We start from the raw sequence: 15,493 nt of genomic DNA, 5'->3' as shown, positions 1-15,493 counted from the left end.
CAATTTCTTAAAGATTACGGCTTAAATTAACGGTTACGGCTATTATAAACCAACCCTTAATGTAGCAGTTTCCGTGGCTTAAACCAAAACTCGGAGGTCGATTCTGTATTTTGACACGAGGTGAAACGTACAAAAGTCAACAGCGTTACTAGATTTCGACAAATGAACGTGTAGATTTTCTAGTGAATTTCCTCACTTTTGTAATTTTTACCTCGTCCCAAGATACAGAATCGACCCGTTTTGGACACAGTTCTTGGATCGTGGACACCGGGCTTTAATGCGGGGTCTACACGGCGAGTCGCAAGAATTGACCACAATCACAATCGAATTTGAGGAGAATAATCGACTTGTGATTGGTCAATTCTTGAAATGCTGCAACAGCGAGCAGCAGTTTAGTACGTTCCTAGTAGCGTTTTTTCTTGGCTGCACTATCGCCCTGCAGTGCCCTGCACTACCCAATAGCGTTGCATTAATGTTGCACTAGTGTTGCACTAGTGGGCAATAGTGCAGCCAAGAAAAAACGCTATAGAAATCTTTAACTCACTTTCGGCGCAAATGCTGCTCAAGTGCTCATGAACGTGGTCCTATAATACAGCCAATAGCTATAGCCGACAGAAATGACTTGATTATTTTTAATTCTTCTGAATATTCTTCCGTTTTTAACATTTGTACCACGTAGTTTTTTTTTTTTTTTTTAAATTAACACGTTTATTTTAGTCACGATATTTTAAGTCAGCCGACACTTTTTAGTACGTATATAAACAGATTTTGTGATAACTGTACGTAACAGGAAAATCGTTTGTGACTTACAAATATACTAGTGTATTACGTTTAAGGCGAATAAATACATTTCTTACGTATTTGCAAAATACCCGTGGTAAAAGTCACGGTGAGGTGGCCACGCACTTGTCACCTTTCTGGACGTAGCGAGAGAACGTATTGGCCACGCTTCCGTAGGGTGGAAACGTGAAAAGTTTCATGTAACCATCAGCTCTTTCTATTCCGTGTCGCCAAGCGGAAAGAGATAGTTTTGGAGCAGCTGTCATATCACGTTTGTTTACACAGATCTTTTAATAAACTCAAAACTTTTTTAGCCACCACGCGTAAAGGCCCATTTGGACGAATGCTACTGGCGATTCAAACGATTTCGCAGTTGTTAAAAAAATCATCAACTCGCTCAAAAAATTCACGTCGTACGGATCACAAAGCGCACAATAGTTGCAACATTACACACGTATCGTACACATATACAGTATAGGATAATTCCAAGAGATTAACGAGACCAAATAATTTTTATTGTACGTCGTGGTTCATAGGGGCTCGTAAGTCCATTTTGGAAAAACTCGTTTGTACAACGTCATCAACACTGTATCCTGAGACTTTAGTTGATCATTGAAGATGCACTTCATGTGTCCGTGTGTACCTATGAAAAATCGATAGCGACGTACACTTACTACTTCGTTAGCGGTAAAAGTAAGAGTAAAAGTAACAAAGCTATACAACTAGTGTGCAGACACAAACAAAAGAGATGCAGTTGATATATCGCGACGTCAACCATTAATAATCAACTATATTTACCAAGGGGTTCCTTTATATGGCCTCTACGTCCATATTTGGTTCTCAATTGGATTGGCTTGAACCATTCGATATCTTCGCGATGAAAGAACATGAAACGCACAACCACCGATCTCTTATTCACCTTGTACGGGTGACCACTCAAAACAATTCGTTTTAGGACAATTCTGTTGGGATTACAAGATAACACACTACCAGTCGCACGTAATTCCTGAAACAACATCGACATCATTTCAACTAGATAGAGGAGGACTCGCGCAGTCTCGTGTACGCGAAAGATTTAATATAACATGTAATGTACGAATATTACGAAAATACATACGAGCTTGCCACTTTTCGTCTCGACGTAACATAGGATTGGACACGGTGAAAAAGTAACCGGTGCATACATGCTCGCCACTACAGTACTATCGGGGTGAAAGTATCTCTCGTACTAAACAAATATATTTGTCACGATGAAATATAACGATTTGTACAAGAGCGTATTCAACCTGAAGTTTTTTTTGCATTATAAAAGCGCCGCGACACCCACCTTATGCTTGACACCGTTTGTATGTTGGCTAAATATTGGACATGCAGCAAATCGTCTAAATCCACATTGAAATATCAATCTTTCCTTCGACTTGATTGGTCGTGTGTACGTGCTCGAATGTTTCAACACGATGTTTAAAAGAGACATTTTATGCTCATACGGAAGTAAGGCGACCACTATTAATGGTTTATTTTCTACCATAGCAAATGCCTTGAAAGCTTCTCTGTTAACGTGGATGATACAAACTTGTATATAACTTCCTGGCTGAAAGTATATACATACATACATACATACATACATATGTATACAGCGTTACATTTAATGCAAGATTACGACTGAAAAAGAGAAAAAAACGTCGTCACGATACTTACCATGACACCTTCCACGATATCTTTACGTTCTTTATAAATACATTTTCGCCTGCGATCGTAATCGGCGAATTCAATTATCCGAGAATAATCACGGGGAAGATTTTCCTTCGGATCCCATGGACTAGTACGGAACGATTCGAGACCTCGATATTTTTGAAATCTCGCTTTAGCCAAAATGTTTTGAGGTGTATCCACTTCGTCGGGAAATTGCGCGTCCACGTTTGCCTCTGTATGTTGATAGAAAATTCGTGCTAAAACGCAACGCAAGGAGATATGGTACATTAACGCAGTAGATACATAAAATTACAGTAACCTTTGAAGTTTTCCATGGCTTGCTTTTCTTCAAACATATCAATATCCTGGTCGTAACGCTCCTCATCCAGTGGCGCTTCCGATATCGTAATGGTCTCATATTGTTCGTCATCCTCCAAATCTTCACTACTGGCTGCTTCGTCGGGTCTTGCCTCTTCCACAGACATATTGTCCTCCTCCGCGTCCGTCCCCGAACATACACCGAGGCTTTCTAGACGAGGAAAAAACGTTTGTTTTTTCAAGGTTTTAAAAGACGTAAACGAGCGTTGACACACGTTTTTAGGAGAGGGCGGAGAGAAAGAGAAGAAAACTTGAGTACGAACCTCCATCTTCATCCGGTATCCATGCAGCTTGATATTCAGAGGTTCCTTTTGGCACAACCTTGACAATTTTTCTATTTCTATTGTTTGCCGCTTCAGCCAATTCCTCTTTCGTAGGCCACGTTTGTTCAGCGTCCATTGGATCAGGAATATATTCACTTTCGAGGGATTCCTATAACGTTTAACATTTTTAATTTAACGTGCACACATATCGACATGCACGTTTATTACTCGTGCTATTAAAAATCGCATATATAAAGTTATAATGCACGAACGTAGCACGACGTTGGACACGTTCTCTATAAATGTTTGTGATTCCTATAATACGTTCTCACTCTCACTCTCTCTCGCTGCTCTCAATGCTGTTCAAATACTCGCGCCAGAATACTTGCAGAATACCAAAGATCGTGATAACAAGAGCGTTAATAATACTCGCTTAGGAATATTTTGTAGCCATACCTCTATTTCGCGAGCGTCGTACAAGTTATCAATATTAAAATATGTGCGAGAAACCTGTTTTTCTGGGTCTGCAGTTAGAATCACTTCGGTTTCCGTTCTCCGTTCCGTTTTCATTTTATCATCAGAAAGATACTTGGTCCGCTCAACGTGTTCACGTAAATACGGATCTGTCGACGTTTTGATGCAAGACATTTGAAAGTCTCCAAAACCTGGTATGTAAACCAAATCATTGGCCGACAATGGTGCAGTGCCTCGTAAATATCCACTGACCATGAGAGTTCCAAACTCGGGAGACGCCTGACGAGACAAGACGTACGTGATACGTAAACGCAGTATTCTCAATCTGCTCTTTACGCACAATACACATTTTTAAATACACGAGTTTTACGTACTTGATCACATTCAAAGGAGACTTGATCGGCCAAAAGATGTGGTCTTGTGTCTCTGTAAAACAAACTTGTTTGCTTTTGTGCGCCAGCACGCCGTAACATATTTAAGCAATCGGCCGCAGTGTCCAATTCAAGAACTTTTTCTTCGGGAATCCATTTTGAAATTTCACGTTGCACAGCGTGTTTATGCTCTTGACGTTTCTATTCAAACGTTACAAAGAGTTGTTCGCACAAAAGAGTTGACGACGTTCTATCGTCGCTTCAAAGATTTTAAACACTTTGAGTGCCATGTCACCCGCATATCTGGGTGACGTGTAACGTTTCGCAAAGGCCCCCCGTCACGTCCATTGTTGTGTGAGTGAGACGGTTTTATTTATCCGCGTAAGAATACGTTTACTAACGATTTTGTGACGTTAAAGAACGAATATAACGTTTATTGAGACCGAAGGCAAAAGCAATAAAATATTAAAACAACATGATAGATTTTTTATGGTTCAAGGTGCCAAACGCAGTTTGGCACTCAAAGTGTTTTACATATCGTTGATGCTTACCTTAATAGAAAGTCTTTGAATATTATGCACCGCAATTATTGTAGAAGGTAAACCTTGAGCGAGGCAAGACACGATAATTTCCTTGCCCCACGCGTCTATAATATCTCTTTGCGTACCATCGTTTGTTTGACTCGCGACGGAAGTAACAAAGAGTATCGTGGTAGCAACTTTGGCTGCGTCTAATGTTGCTAAAACGTCACCCCGCGACGGTACGACGATAGAAAACCGCTGTTTCAGTCTTGGAACACTAAAATAATACAACGACATAGATATATATAAAATATTAGCAACGTTTTACGTTACTTGACTACGCCGAGAATAAGCAAGTTCTTTTCCCGTTTTATAGCTTACCCAATATGTATAATGCCATTTGGACTAGTAGCAACCGTAGCAGTTTCATCCATGTCAGTTACAGCAGATACAATGTTCTTTATGTCCACGTCACTTTGCAACGGTATAACGCAGATAAGAACAGGTGCCGAAGAAAAACCACCGAGCGTTCTCTTCTGCGCAAGTACTTGCTCGCGCTTCTTTCTTCTTAATTGCAACAATTGGTTTCTACGTTCATCTTTTCGAAGATTCCTCTCAAAACGCTTGGATGATTTTCCGATAACATTCTGTTTACCTATGTGAGAAAAAAAAAGATATAGCCTCTTGGAAATCAAAGACGGTTCCGTTTAAAACTGTCGCATTATAGAATATTTTAGTCGCTACATTTTTACGAAAAGCTTACTACTTGTCACGTGTCAACGAGTCTCGGCTGTACGGTTGTACGTTTTATATTTTTATTACAAACGTTGCTAATATGTATATTACGCATATAGAAAGTTCACCTTTCAGATCGTTCGCGATGGTACTTTTACTTCGATGTCTTCCGGTTTTGTGCCGTTTATTAGATTGTTTGAGCGCTCCTGGTCGATGCGTCTCTTGTTTTATCATATTCATTGTAACGAACTCGCGATACAACTATCCGAAAAGAAAAACAATAATTACGCGCCACGTGCAGGTAGCCGGAGTAGTAACATAACCTATACATACACCAATATGGAATACGTATGTGTCGTATGTGTGACCCAAGCAGCCCCAAGCTGACCCAAACGGGGCTGCGTTCCAAAAATCACTTTCTAGTTAACTAAAGCCAGCAGCACACGGAGCGCATGTCTTCCTGCTGCGTGGTCGCGTTCAAGACGCTCAGTTGCACGCGAACGTGATTGACTCTTACTTTTAGAACCAACCACGCAACGCAAAGTGTTGACGAGACGAAGAGACGAACTCGACAGTCGTGTGCAACACGTGGCTGCGTTCAGCCGATACTCCGCTAGCCTAGCACGCGCGTGAGCAGTCGCTCGTTTTCGCTCGTTTCCTCTCCTTTGACCCAATGGATTAAAACGAGCGAAAACGAGGGACTGCTCACGCGTGCTAGGCTAGCAGAGTATAGGCCTTCACACATAAAATGCCGTAAGGACGTAAAACGTAAGCGTAAGAAAATCGATCAATCCCAATCGAGTATTTTCCCCTACTCGGATTACGGACGGTACAATACTTGATTGGGATTGGTCGATTTTTTTACGCTTACGTTTTACGTCCTTACGCGATTTTACGTGTGAAGGCCTTATCGGCTGAACGCACCCATTGTGTTTGCTGAACGCGCCCATTGTGTTTACGATCTAGTATATTACTAGAAATCCTGAGTGTTGAGTGGTGTGCAAAGTAGCACGTGACTAAGGCTGAGTTTCCACTGATCGACTGTGATTGGTCAATTTTTACGACTCACGACTTTGAAACTCAGCCTACGTGGTTCTCTTACCTTTGGATCCAACACTCTGCGTTGCATGGTTGGTTCTAAAAGTAAGAGCCACGCACGTTTGACTACTACTGAGCGGCTTGGTCTGCTGAACGCGACCAATGACAGCGAGTGTATTGTACCTGACCAATCATTAAAAGCACGATATAAAATTAAATCACTGTGCGTGGTCACAGGTATTATGTCTAGGAACGGAAACGTGAAAAGTTTATCTTTTTCTATTCAACACCAATAGAAAGAGATGGTTACATAAAACTTTTCACTTTTCACGTTTTCGCTCTAGTTACAAAAAGTTAGTTAGAAAAAGTTACATGATTGGTATGTACATACCCTAAGGTAAAAGAGGGGAGAGAACACAAAAGTTTTAAGGTGGAAGCACATAAAATTGCAGGAGCCATGAGCACGAATGTAGAAGCCATATGCGCATGCGCTATGGTGTCTGCATACTGCCTATGGCTTCTGAATTTTCAATCTACATACACTATGCTTATGTATTTTTATGTCGATTGAAAATTCAGAAGCCATAGGCAGTATGCAGACACCATAGCGTATGCGCATATGGCTTTTGCATTCGTGCTCATGGCTCCTGCAATTTTAGGGCCAATTTCACCAACCACAGTTAGCTTAACCGATGGTTAAAGTTAGCAGAATTGACCAATAGAAATGAATCCACCCTGCTTTCTATTGGTCAATCCTACTAACTTTAACCGTCGGTTAAGCTAACTGTGGTTGGTGAAATTGGCTCTTATGTGCTTCCACCTTTAGTGACTTTAATAGAAGTAACCAATAGCGTCTCTAGGGGTTTCTGTTCCCCCTTCCCAATCTGTTTCTATTCCCTGTTGCTTGGCATTGTGCAATGGCCTTTAGGATCTTCTAGTGTTCGTGTCCCCCTGGTCGTGTTTCCTCTGAATATATACGATGCTCCTCGTGATATTCGCGTTCACACATACCGCATGGTATGTAACGTAAACGTGTGTATTTCACATAAATACAGATATTTTTTTCTATTAATGTGTAAAATGCGCTAAACGACAAACGTAAGGAAGCATTGTGAAAGAGTGCATTTATTGGTGAACGTGGAACGTGGGTAATATATCGACCGTACCGGACCGTCTGCTGACTGCTGACATCCGACATTCGTTTTAGGTTTTAGGTTATAACATTTAAGCGAAATTGTCTCTCTCGACAATCACGTATCTAATACGACGTTATTTCGGCAATGCAAAACAGCTGTCCTCGCGGTATCGAATATCTCCAACTGTCTCCAACATTACTGGATATTATTTTACGTTTTCAACGCCGTGCTATATGGTTATGTGAGTAATAGTACCTATATAGTAGACATTTTTAGAAAACGCGTATTTATACCTTGCGCACGTTGGTCAACGTCACATCATTGTAGCATACATTTGGAAAAGATGAAACGTGATGCGTGTAAATAAGCAAGACACAGGCAACGTAATATCGTAAATTTTTTGGGTGTGCACTGTGTTTTCTCTATAATATATATATATATATATATATATATATATATATATATATATATATATATATATATTATAGAGAAAACTTACGATATTACAACAAAAAATTTACGATATTACGACGTTGCCTGTGTCTTGCTTATTTACGCATCACGCATCACGTTTCATATCTTTTCCAAATATATATATATATATATATATATAAAATATATGTATAATATCAGCCTGACACGCCAGGTTTTGTTAAAGCACTTGATAGTATGAATCATAAGCAGCATTCACTTTGTTTTGTCGCTTTGTCAAATACAAATAAAACATTTGTAAACGACACTGTAACGTATCCTAATAATATCAGCCTGTTTCGCTTTGTCTTCACAGAGAGAAGTAACGCACGATGGCGAAACAACAACAAACCCACATGTCCTTGGATGAGATTATCGAACGTAGGAATCCAGATTTTGAAGATTCAAACGGTCCGTATGCTCAGTTCAGCGTTCCTCCGCAGCAAGCCTCTCGCACGTGGGGAGATTACGTACCTGGACAAGCTAGACATCACCTTGCCAGTCAACCCATGCATTCTAATCCTTCTGGAATACAGCCAGTGACACCGATGACACCGACGTCTCTGTACATGCAAGATATGCCCAACTACGACGCCGCGACCACCGATTCCATGTACTTTTCATCACAGGCAACAGTAAATCACCTAGGCATTATCGAGAATACTGGTTTGATCGGTACTATTAATGTCAGAGGTGGCAACTATATAAACGTTTATGGAAACGCCTCTCAAATTATGACCGAACAATGTTGTCTTTCAAACGTGACACCTTACTCCACGCAAAACATCGTTACGCAGGAGTATGGACTTTTCAACGCTCAACGTATGACCGTAGCATCCGAGATGCCAACGCCAAACGTTAATGGAAAACGGCTGATCGACAATGTAGCTGGAAATTGGGTGCCGAACCAATCTGGTACTTACAGTCCGTTTGGCGGGTCTCCCACGATCACACCCGTACCGCAAGCTGTACGGGATGTAAGAGAAGGCGAGGATTTACCTTCTAGAAATATATCGGACTCTCAATACAAGAAACCAAGGATGGTGGCCGAAGTGAAACCTATGCGACCTTCTTACTCGGACGTTTTAACAAAATCTGCACCAACTTCGTCGTCTCCGTCGTTGACGGTTCAGCCCGTGAAACCGAAAATAATCGAGATGGCAGGCAAGAAAATTTCCAACAAGAATGTCAAGACCAAAAATAAGCCCGCGTTGTTGAAAAGACAGAACTCGTCTGGTAGCGACGATCACAGTTCTCCGAAAATGCAAATTCCTAGAAAAGTTTTGGAAAAAAATTCTTCCAACCTTCCAAGACGGTGGGTGTCGCTCGACAACCTCGCGTCACAGTCCACCGATTCTCGTCAGATAAACGCTTTCGATAGAACTGATCAGTTTTATTCGGAAAGGAAGAAATCGTCTGATAAGAGATCGTCTAAGAAAACAGAGAAGAACGAGACTCTTAACAATACCAAGGTACAAAACAGTACGCCGAAAACTGCGGGAAATATTCCGAAACGTCCGATACAGATAAACAATAACTTGACGACAATCACGACATCCAGTCAGACGGTCTCGTCTGAAAAAATGGAAAAGAATCAACAAATTATAACGAAAGTCACTAAAGAGGATAAGAAGACACTCAAGGAGAAAAATCCTAAACGTTTTCAAGCCGAGAAGGCTCAGCAGCAGATTAAGAAGGGACAGAGAAGCAGAAAAAGGGAAAACAGAGAATCTTCTATTAAAGATTTATATAAAAACTTGACGAAGTACGCGACTCGTTGGAGCAAAATTCTATTAAAAATCTTTTATTGGCTACTACATTTAATCTCCGATGTAGTTGGCATGAGCGCCAACCTGGTTATTCAGCTGTAAGTATCGACACATGACACACGTAACGACTTGCCAGATTTCAAATATTCTCTCCATCTCGTACTGGGTAAAAGTGTCTTTTTTTCTGTCTCTCGTACGAGAGGGAGAGAGAGAACGACCATCTTGTACACATGTATCTTTTACACACACACACACACACACATATATATGTATGTATGCATGTATATGAGCAAGGTTTCCACTTTTTAACTTGGCCCTTTTCAACCTTTTTTTCCAGTGGTAAATGCGCTTGGTACCACACCGTACTTTATATCAAGTGCTGGTGCATGTACGTGGCTGTGACCATTTGTAAAATTCGTATCTTAAACGCTATTGGTAAACACGTGGACACGTGGTTCGGAAGTAGTAAGTTTGCGTTCTGGCGAAAAGTAAACACCAAGAAGAACGAGGAGAGAGAAGACAGTGGCACGTGGATTCACGGTGGTCTAGAAACCAATATCGCGTTACCCAGTACCGGCGAAGAAGCCATGAAAAGATTATTAGCGTGCAAGGGAAAGGATCCTTACAGCATACTCGGTGTTACGCCAACGTGCTCGGACGACGATATAAAAAAATATTACAAGAGACAAGCCTTTCTAGTACATCCGGATAAAAATAACCAGCCAGGAGCAGAGGAAGCATTCAAAATATTGGTACATGCCTTCGATATCATTGGGGAACCGGTACGAAAAAGCATCCGTTTCACTTTAACGTTTTTTCTCACACGTACACACGACGAACGCGACTGAAACGTAGTGACGTTAGTTTTTGCGTACCGTAAGCGTACCAAGCACGTGTACGTTGCGTATTATTTTAGGAACGTAGGCAAGCCTTCGATCAGACCAGGCAGGTCGAAGCGGCTTGGGGTGAGCTAAGTGACTTGCTGTCGCAACTTCATCGAAAGATGGAACAGGCAGCAAATACAATAAGATGTACAAATTGCGGCTTGAGACACAAACGTATCCCTACGCAACGTCCTTGTTATGCCGCGCGATTTTGCACGCAATGCAAAATACGTCACAGTGCGAAAGAGGTGAGTGTCGACGTTCGTCCTATTATACATTTCTTATATACATTTCGCAGTTGTGTCCGCTCCCTGAACGCACTCATACGTCCAACGTGTCCGTATAGGGTGATATCTGGGCAGAGTCTCGTTTAATGGGTTTCCTATGGCACTATTACGCATGTATGGAAGGAGCGGTGTACGATGTGACTGACTGGGCAGCTTGCCAAGCTGGGAATCTCAAACATCTTAGAGCTAATACGCATAGTGTCCAATATAGAATCGTCTTGGGACAAAGACTACCGTCTCAAACGTCCAGTAGCGGTAAAAAACGGCAACAGATAGATCCCAATACAAGGTATACTTTGCGCGCGTGCGTGTTGGCGCCGCGTCTTTTTTTTTTTAACTAGCGTACACACACACACACACACACACACACACACGTCGGCTCGTTTGACATTTTATTCAGCAAGCTCCTCCGTTGAGCGTGTGCATCTAGAATGAACATATTTTTTCTTTTTTTACAAAATAGCGAAGCGGATTTCGAGGATTTCCTAAACAATCTCTACAACCATAGCAAATCTGCTGGCGTTAATACATCGGGAGATCAAACGTCTTTCAGAGGTGACAGCAGACGACGCAAAACTAAGCGTAAGAAGTAGAACAGCAGTAGATGAACAATCGCTGAGGGTTTGACCGCGCGTCGTTGTGTACGTACAAAGTGCGCCGTACATTAGAACGCATATATTATACGCAATATCTTACGTTTACATTATCCTTAAACACGTAACCATAGCATATAGGTGTTACGATAATATTCATGAAACGCTAATATCTGACTGAAATGCACGATGAGATTATGAGAAACTGTGTTCACGATAAACGTACGTGTATGTACAGACGGCGTCCGTACGGCCTTCCACCTGAAGGCATAGTACGCATGTAACGTGCACTATAGAACGCCCCAGAACACAGCTAGGAAAGCCGTGCGGACGCCGTCTGTACCAAACATCGTCGCGAATAGACTCGCACGTTGAAAAGAAGAAAGCTTGAGAATGATAGGAGAGTTTGCACGTTGAGCGACACGTTGACAACGGAAACATTCAACGACGACATTCAGCAACGCGACAGCGCGGTATTTTGCAGATTTAAAATCACAAAAACGTTGACTCTCCAAGATAATACATAGAGATGCCAAATAACACGTGTAAAAAAACAGAGCGTTGTATACGTCGCGAAACTAGATTTGAACATAAAAAATTTTATATACGCCGTTAGACAATTTGTATGATGTAACCTTGTGTTCTTCCAGAATGAAAAAGAGTAACGATATCAGCGTACACATTATAAAACCGATAACGTTTATTTTGTCTTTTTTTCTTTTACAATATTAACTTCATAACTGAAATACATCAGTATAAGTCGTTTCTAACCACGTATCACTCATAGTTTAAATACAGAATTGGCAAATGTGAAGAAGACTGATTTTCTCTCTTATTTTTGTTACTTATATAAGTTACACCCACACGCGCGCGCACACACACACACACACACACGCGCGCGCGCGCATATATATATATATATATATATATATATATTTATATTAGTTGGAAATATTTCTGATGATATACTCTGCTATACGGAAATAGTTTAGTTTTTTCAATCAGGATCCTAGGCATCCTAATTCTCATTCTCTTTATATACATATATATAATACATATACACAAAACTATACTATACATGCAAAGCCATAGAAAAAAAGATTGGACGGGGACATTTTATATGTGTATGTATCTATATGTATGTATACAATATTATATTAAAGGTGCTTCGCAGTTAGCTGCGGCGCATAGAAAAAATGTAAAACTTGAAAACATTAAGAACACGGTGGCGTACAAAGATTTTGTTCCGACAAATGCTTCATAAATATAATGCAGTGAACATAGTAAAAAAATAATGATCGTTGTTTACTTCATAAGTAGTCACATTGAATATGCATACACATTAATATACACGCGAGCATTTGCGTTCTTAATTCATTCGCGAAACTCGCGTACTGAACAAACGTCTTATTTTGAACTTGAAAAAAGTTAAAGCATTTATTTCACGGAATAACACGCGCAAAACAGTAAACATCCGTGTTTCCGTCTTGCACTTGATTTCATTCCGCATGGTCAACGAGCGAAATGTAAAATGGTGGGCACAACAAGAGGAAACATTCAGTCTATAAAGATTACGTCGCGTAGGAAATAAATAAATAAAAACCGAAGGTGTCCATAATACAAATCTTAACTGTCCGACCTTGTAAATACTTTTTGTGAGTTTTAACATTTAAGCACGTTACTATGTACGTTTCTTTTCGCGAAGCGTCGCAACGACATAGTATAAATGAAACAATCTGTTGTGGAAAAAAAAGAACAGAAAATAAATGAATTTTAAATGGACGTATAATTTTCTTTTTTCTTACATATATACAAAACGTGCACATTTAATAACGCTGTCAGAATACGAGACCTGTTTCTGACTTTCTGACCTTGTACTGCTATAAGATTTAAAGTTGACACGTATAAAAGAAAACGCATGGGAACAGTACGTTTTATTAGCATGAGACATTTACAAAAATTTTCCTATTTACTATATCGTATTCAAATTATAAACAATATTGAGATAATCTCGCAACGCGCGTGACAATATTCAATGCTCATATATCTAAAAATATCACTATTATTTTTATTCGTGTACCAGCGATAAAAAGAAAGATCTTGATGCGTTTACGTTTACAACAGGCCGTACGCACGAGTACGCGCGATCAATCAAGCATACCTTCCAAAAATACAAGCGCATCCACGTTATCAATGGCATTTTCTACATCACGCTTTTGAACAGTTCGTTTCTTCGCTTGCGCAGTGTATTTATAAGCTTCTTTTGCAAGCGACTCGATAAAAAATTCCTATAATAGGTAGACACGTGTTTTAATCCATTATCAAACGTATCACACCTACGTATTCAATATTATTTATTTACCACTGACTTGGCCACTAGAAACGCAGCCTCTTGCGTAATCATACTGACTTCGGGGTCCATTTTAACAATCGTCTTTATTCTTCCCAGGGGCAGTCGTATCAATTTTTCTCGCTGCTCCTCGTCACCATGTGGGTTATCGTCGACTTCTTCTCGCGACGCTCGAATATTCTCCCCATCATACTGGTTTTCGTCGACGTGGATCTCTTTGCGTAAACCATCACGCTCCGAGTTGTCCATGTTGACACGTTAGTTTAGAGAGGTATGGTGTGCTATTCATGAATATACAACGTTAATACATGTTACAAAAAAACTCAAAGTACGTCGTCAGTTTTAAGGGGCCTCACCTCCAATATCGACGAACGTGTGCTCACGCGACGCGTTGTTGCGTGAAACGACCGACGCTGACGGAAAAAAGCGTCGCGCTCTGCCCCGCGACGCGAGATATTAAACGTTAATAAAGTTGACAGCAATTAGGTTATGCGTCCTGTCATACCGACGACATGTACAGACATGTAGCGAGACCATGAACAATATGGCCCGCGGTCACATGCGCATGCTCCGTGGCCGCACGCGCATGCAAAAGTGCGCGACGTACTTTATATAAGGCTGAGTTTCCACTGTGCGCGTTACGCGTCGCGTCATTTGTCGTTAACCACGCTAAACATTCCATCACAACGAATCTAATGAAACAGGATGTTTTGCGTGGTCGCGACAAATGACGCGCGCGTTATTTTTATAATAAAAATACACACGCGATACAACGATCGTTAACGTTCATTTGAATATAACGTTGCATGCAACGGTGTCTTGCAAGCGAGTCATTCGTATGTTTAATCGCTCGTAACGTATTAAAACGTAGATAGCTGCCAACGCGTATACGTGCACGGAGAGAAAAATCAAGTTGTACGACTATGTGAACCTGTATTCGAAATACATCGTATACTTTTCTCACGTACATACGTTATATTTATATACACGAAATTCAACTTCTTATTCTACAAACGTCATGCTTTTAGAAGGTGGCGACTTACGATTTACGATTACCAAGTTTTAGATACTAGCGTCGCCACCACGGCGTGTCCGTCAGCTGTTTTACATAACACGCACGGTAATAAAGCGGGGAACACACACTTCGGCACAACGCATACGGTGTAAGCATAAGAAAATTGAGCGGTAGAAAACTAACTTTGCGACCGCAGGAAGTTGCAACGCGCGCAGCGGTAGAAAACTAACTTTGCGACCGCAGGAAGTTGCAACGCGCGCAGCGGTAGAAAACTAACTTTGCGACCGCAGGAAGTTGCAACGCGCGCAGCGGTAGAAAACTAACTTTGCGACCGCAGGAAGTTGCAACGCGCGCAGCGGTCTAACCCTAACCCTAACTTTGCGACCGCAGGAAGTTGCAACGCGCGCAGCGGTAGAAAACTAACTTTGCGACCGCAAAAAATTGCAACGCGCGCAGCGGTAGAAAACTAACTTTGCGATCGCAGGAAGTTGCAACGCGCGCAGCGGTAGAAAACTAACTTTGCGACCGCAGGAAGTTGCAACGCGCGCAGCGGTAGAAAACTAACTTTGCGACCGCAGGAAGTTGCAACGCGCGCAGCGGTCTAACCCTAACCCTAACTTTGCGACCGCAGGAAGTTGCAACGCGCGCAGCGGTAGAAAACTAACTTTGCGACCGCAGGAAGTTGCAACGCGCGCAGCGGTAGAAAACTAACTTTGCGACCGCAGGGAAGTTGCAA

The 15,493-nt window shown here is 41.3% G+C and overlaps 3 protein-coding genes across 6 annotated transcripts; 1 reads left to right on the top strand and 2 right to left on the bottom strand.

Moving 5' to 3' along the window:
- Positions 1-1,273: 1,273 nt before the first annotated feature.
- On the bottom strand, positions 1,274-5,575 carry Tsr1 (Tsr1 ribosome assembly factor). The gene is made up of 12 exons (XM_077417410.1): positions 5,343-5,575; positions 4,861-5,134; positions 4,510-4,756; positions 3,962-4,159; positions 3,624-3,866; positions 3,114-3,282; positions 2,792-3,001; positions 2,479-2,705; positions 2,108-2,371; positions 1,898-2,008; positions 1,579-1,786; positions 1,274-1,423 (listed from the first exon to the last, which is right to left on the bottom strand). Exons 1-12 carry the CDS (start codon positions 5,452-5,454, stop codon positions 1,311-1,313), a joined length of 2,376 nt encoding a protein of 791 aa, XP_077273536.1. The 5' UTR covers positions 5,455-5,575; the 3' UTR covers positions 1,274-1,310.
- Positions 5,576-7,211: 1,636 nt separating this feature from the next.
- LOC143903573 (uncharacterized) lies at positions 7,212-13,174 on the top strand. 3 transcript variants are annotated; one of them, XM_077417256.1, is made up of 7 exons: positions 7,213-7,396; positions 7,460-7,629; positions 8,176-9,726; positions 9,966-10,410; positions 10,545-10,760; positions 10,859-11,088; positions 11,263-13,174. In XM_077417256.1, exons 3-7 carry the CDS (start codon positions 8,192-8,194, stop codon positions 11,390-11,392), a joined length of 2,556 nt encoding a protein of 851 aa, XP_077273382.1. In that variant the 5' UTR covers positions 7,213-7,396; positions 7,460-7,629; positions 8,176-8,191; the 3' UTR covers positions 11,393-13,174. The 3 variants fall into 3 exon arrangements, with proteins under 3 accessions (XP_077273384.1, XP_077273382.1, XP_077273383.1); XM_077417257.1 differs by having other exon boundaries at positions 7,213-7,400; XM_077417258.1 differs by having other exon boundaries at positions 7,212-7,629; positions 9,966-10,380.
- On the bottom strand, positions 13,160-14,299 carry Pole4 (DNA polymerase epsilon subunit 4). 2 transcript variants are annotated; one of them, XM_077417260.1, is made up of 3 exons: positions 14,099-14,299; positions 13,762-14,023; positions 13,160-13,680 (listed from the first exon to the last, which is right to left on the bottom strand). In XM_077417260.1, exons 2-3 carry the CDS (start codon positions 13,989-13,991, stop codon positions 13,596-13,598), a joined length of 315 nt encoding a protein of 104 aa, XP_077273386.1. In that variant the 5' UTR covers positions 13,992-14,023; positions 14,099-14,299; the 3' UTR covers positions 13,160-13,595. The 2 variants fall into 2 exon arrangements, with proteins under 2 accessions (XP_077273386.1, XP_077273385.1); XM_077417259.1 differs by having other exon boundaries at positions 13,755-14,023; positions 14,099-14,283.
- Positions 14,300-15,493: the final 1,194 nt, after the last annotated feature.

The sequence above is a fragment of the Temnothorax americanus genome, unplaced genomic scaffold (genome assembly GCF_048541705.1).
Source record: "Temnothorax americanus isolate GAGA-0224 unplaced genomic scaffold, ASM4854170v1 Scaffold49, whole genome shotgun sequence".
In the NCBI taxonomy this organism is placed as follows: Eukaryota; Metazoa; Arthropoda; class Insecta; order Hymenoptera; family Formicidae; genus Temnothorax; species Temnothorax americanus.
This window is presented reverse-complemented; position numbering and strand designations above follow the sequence as displayed.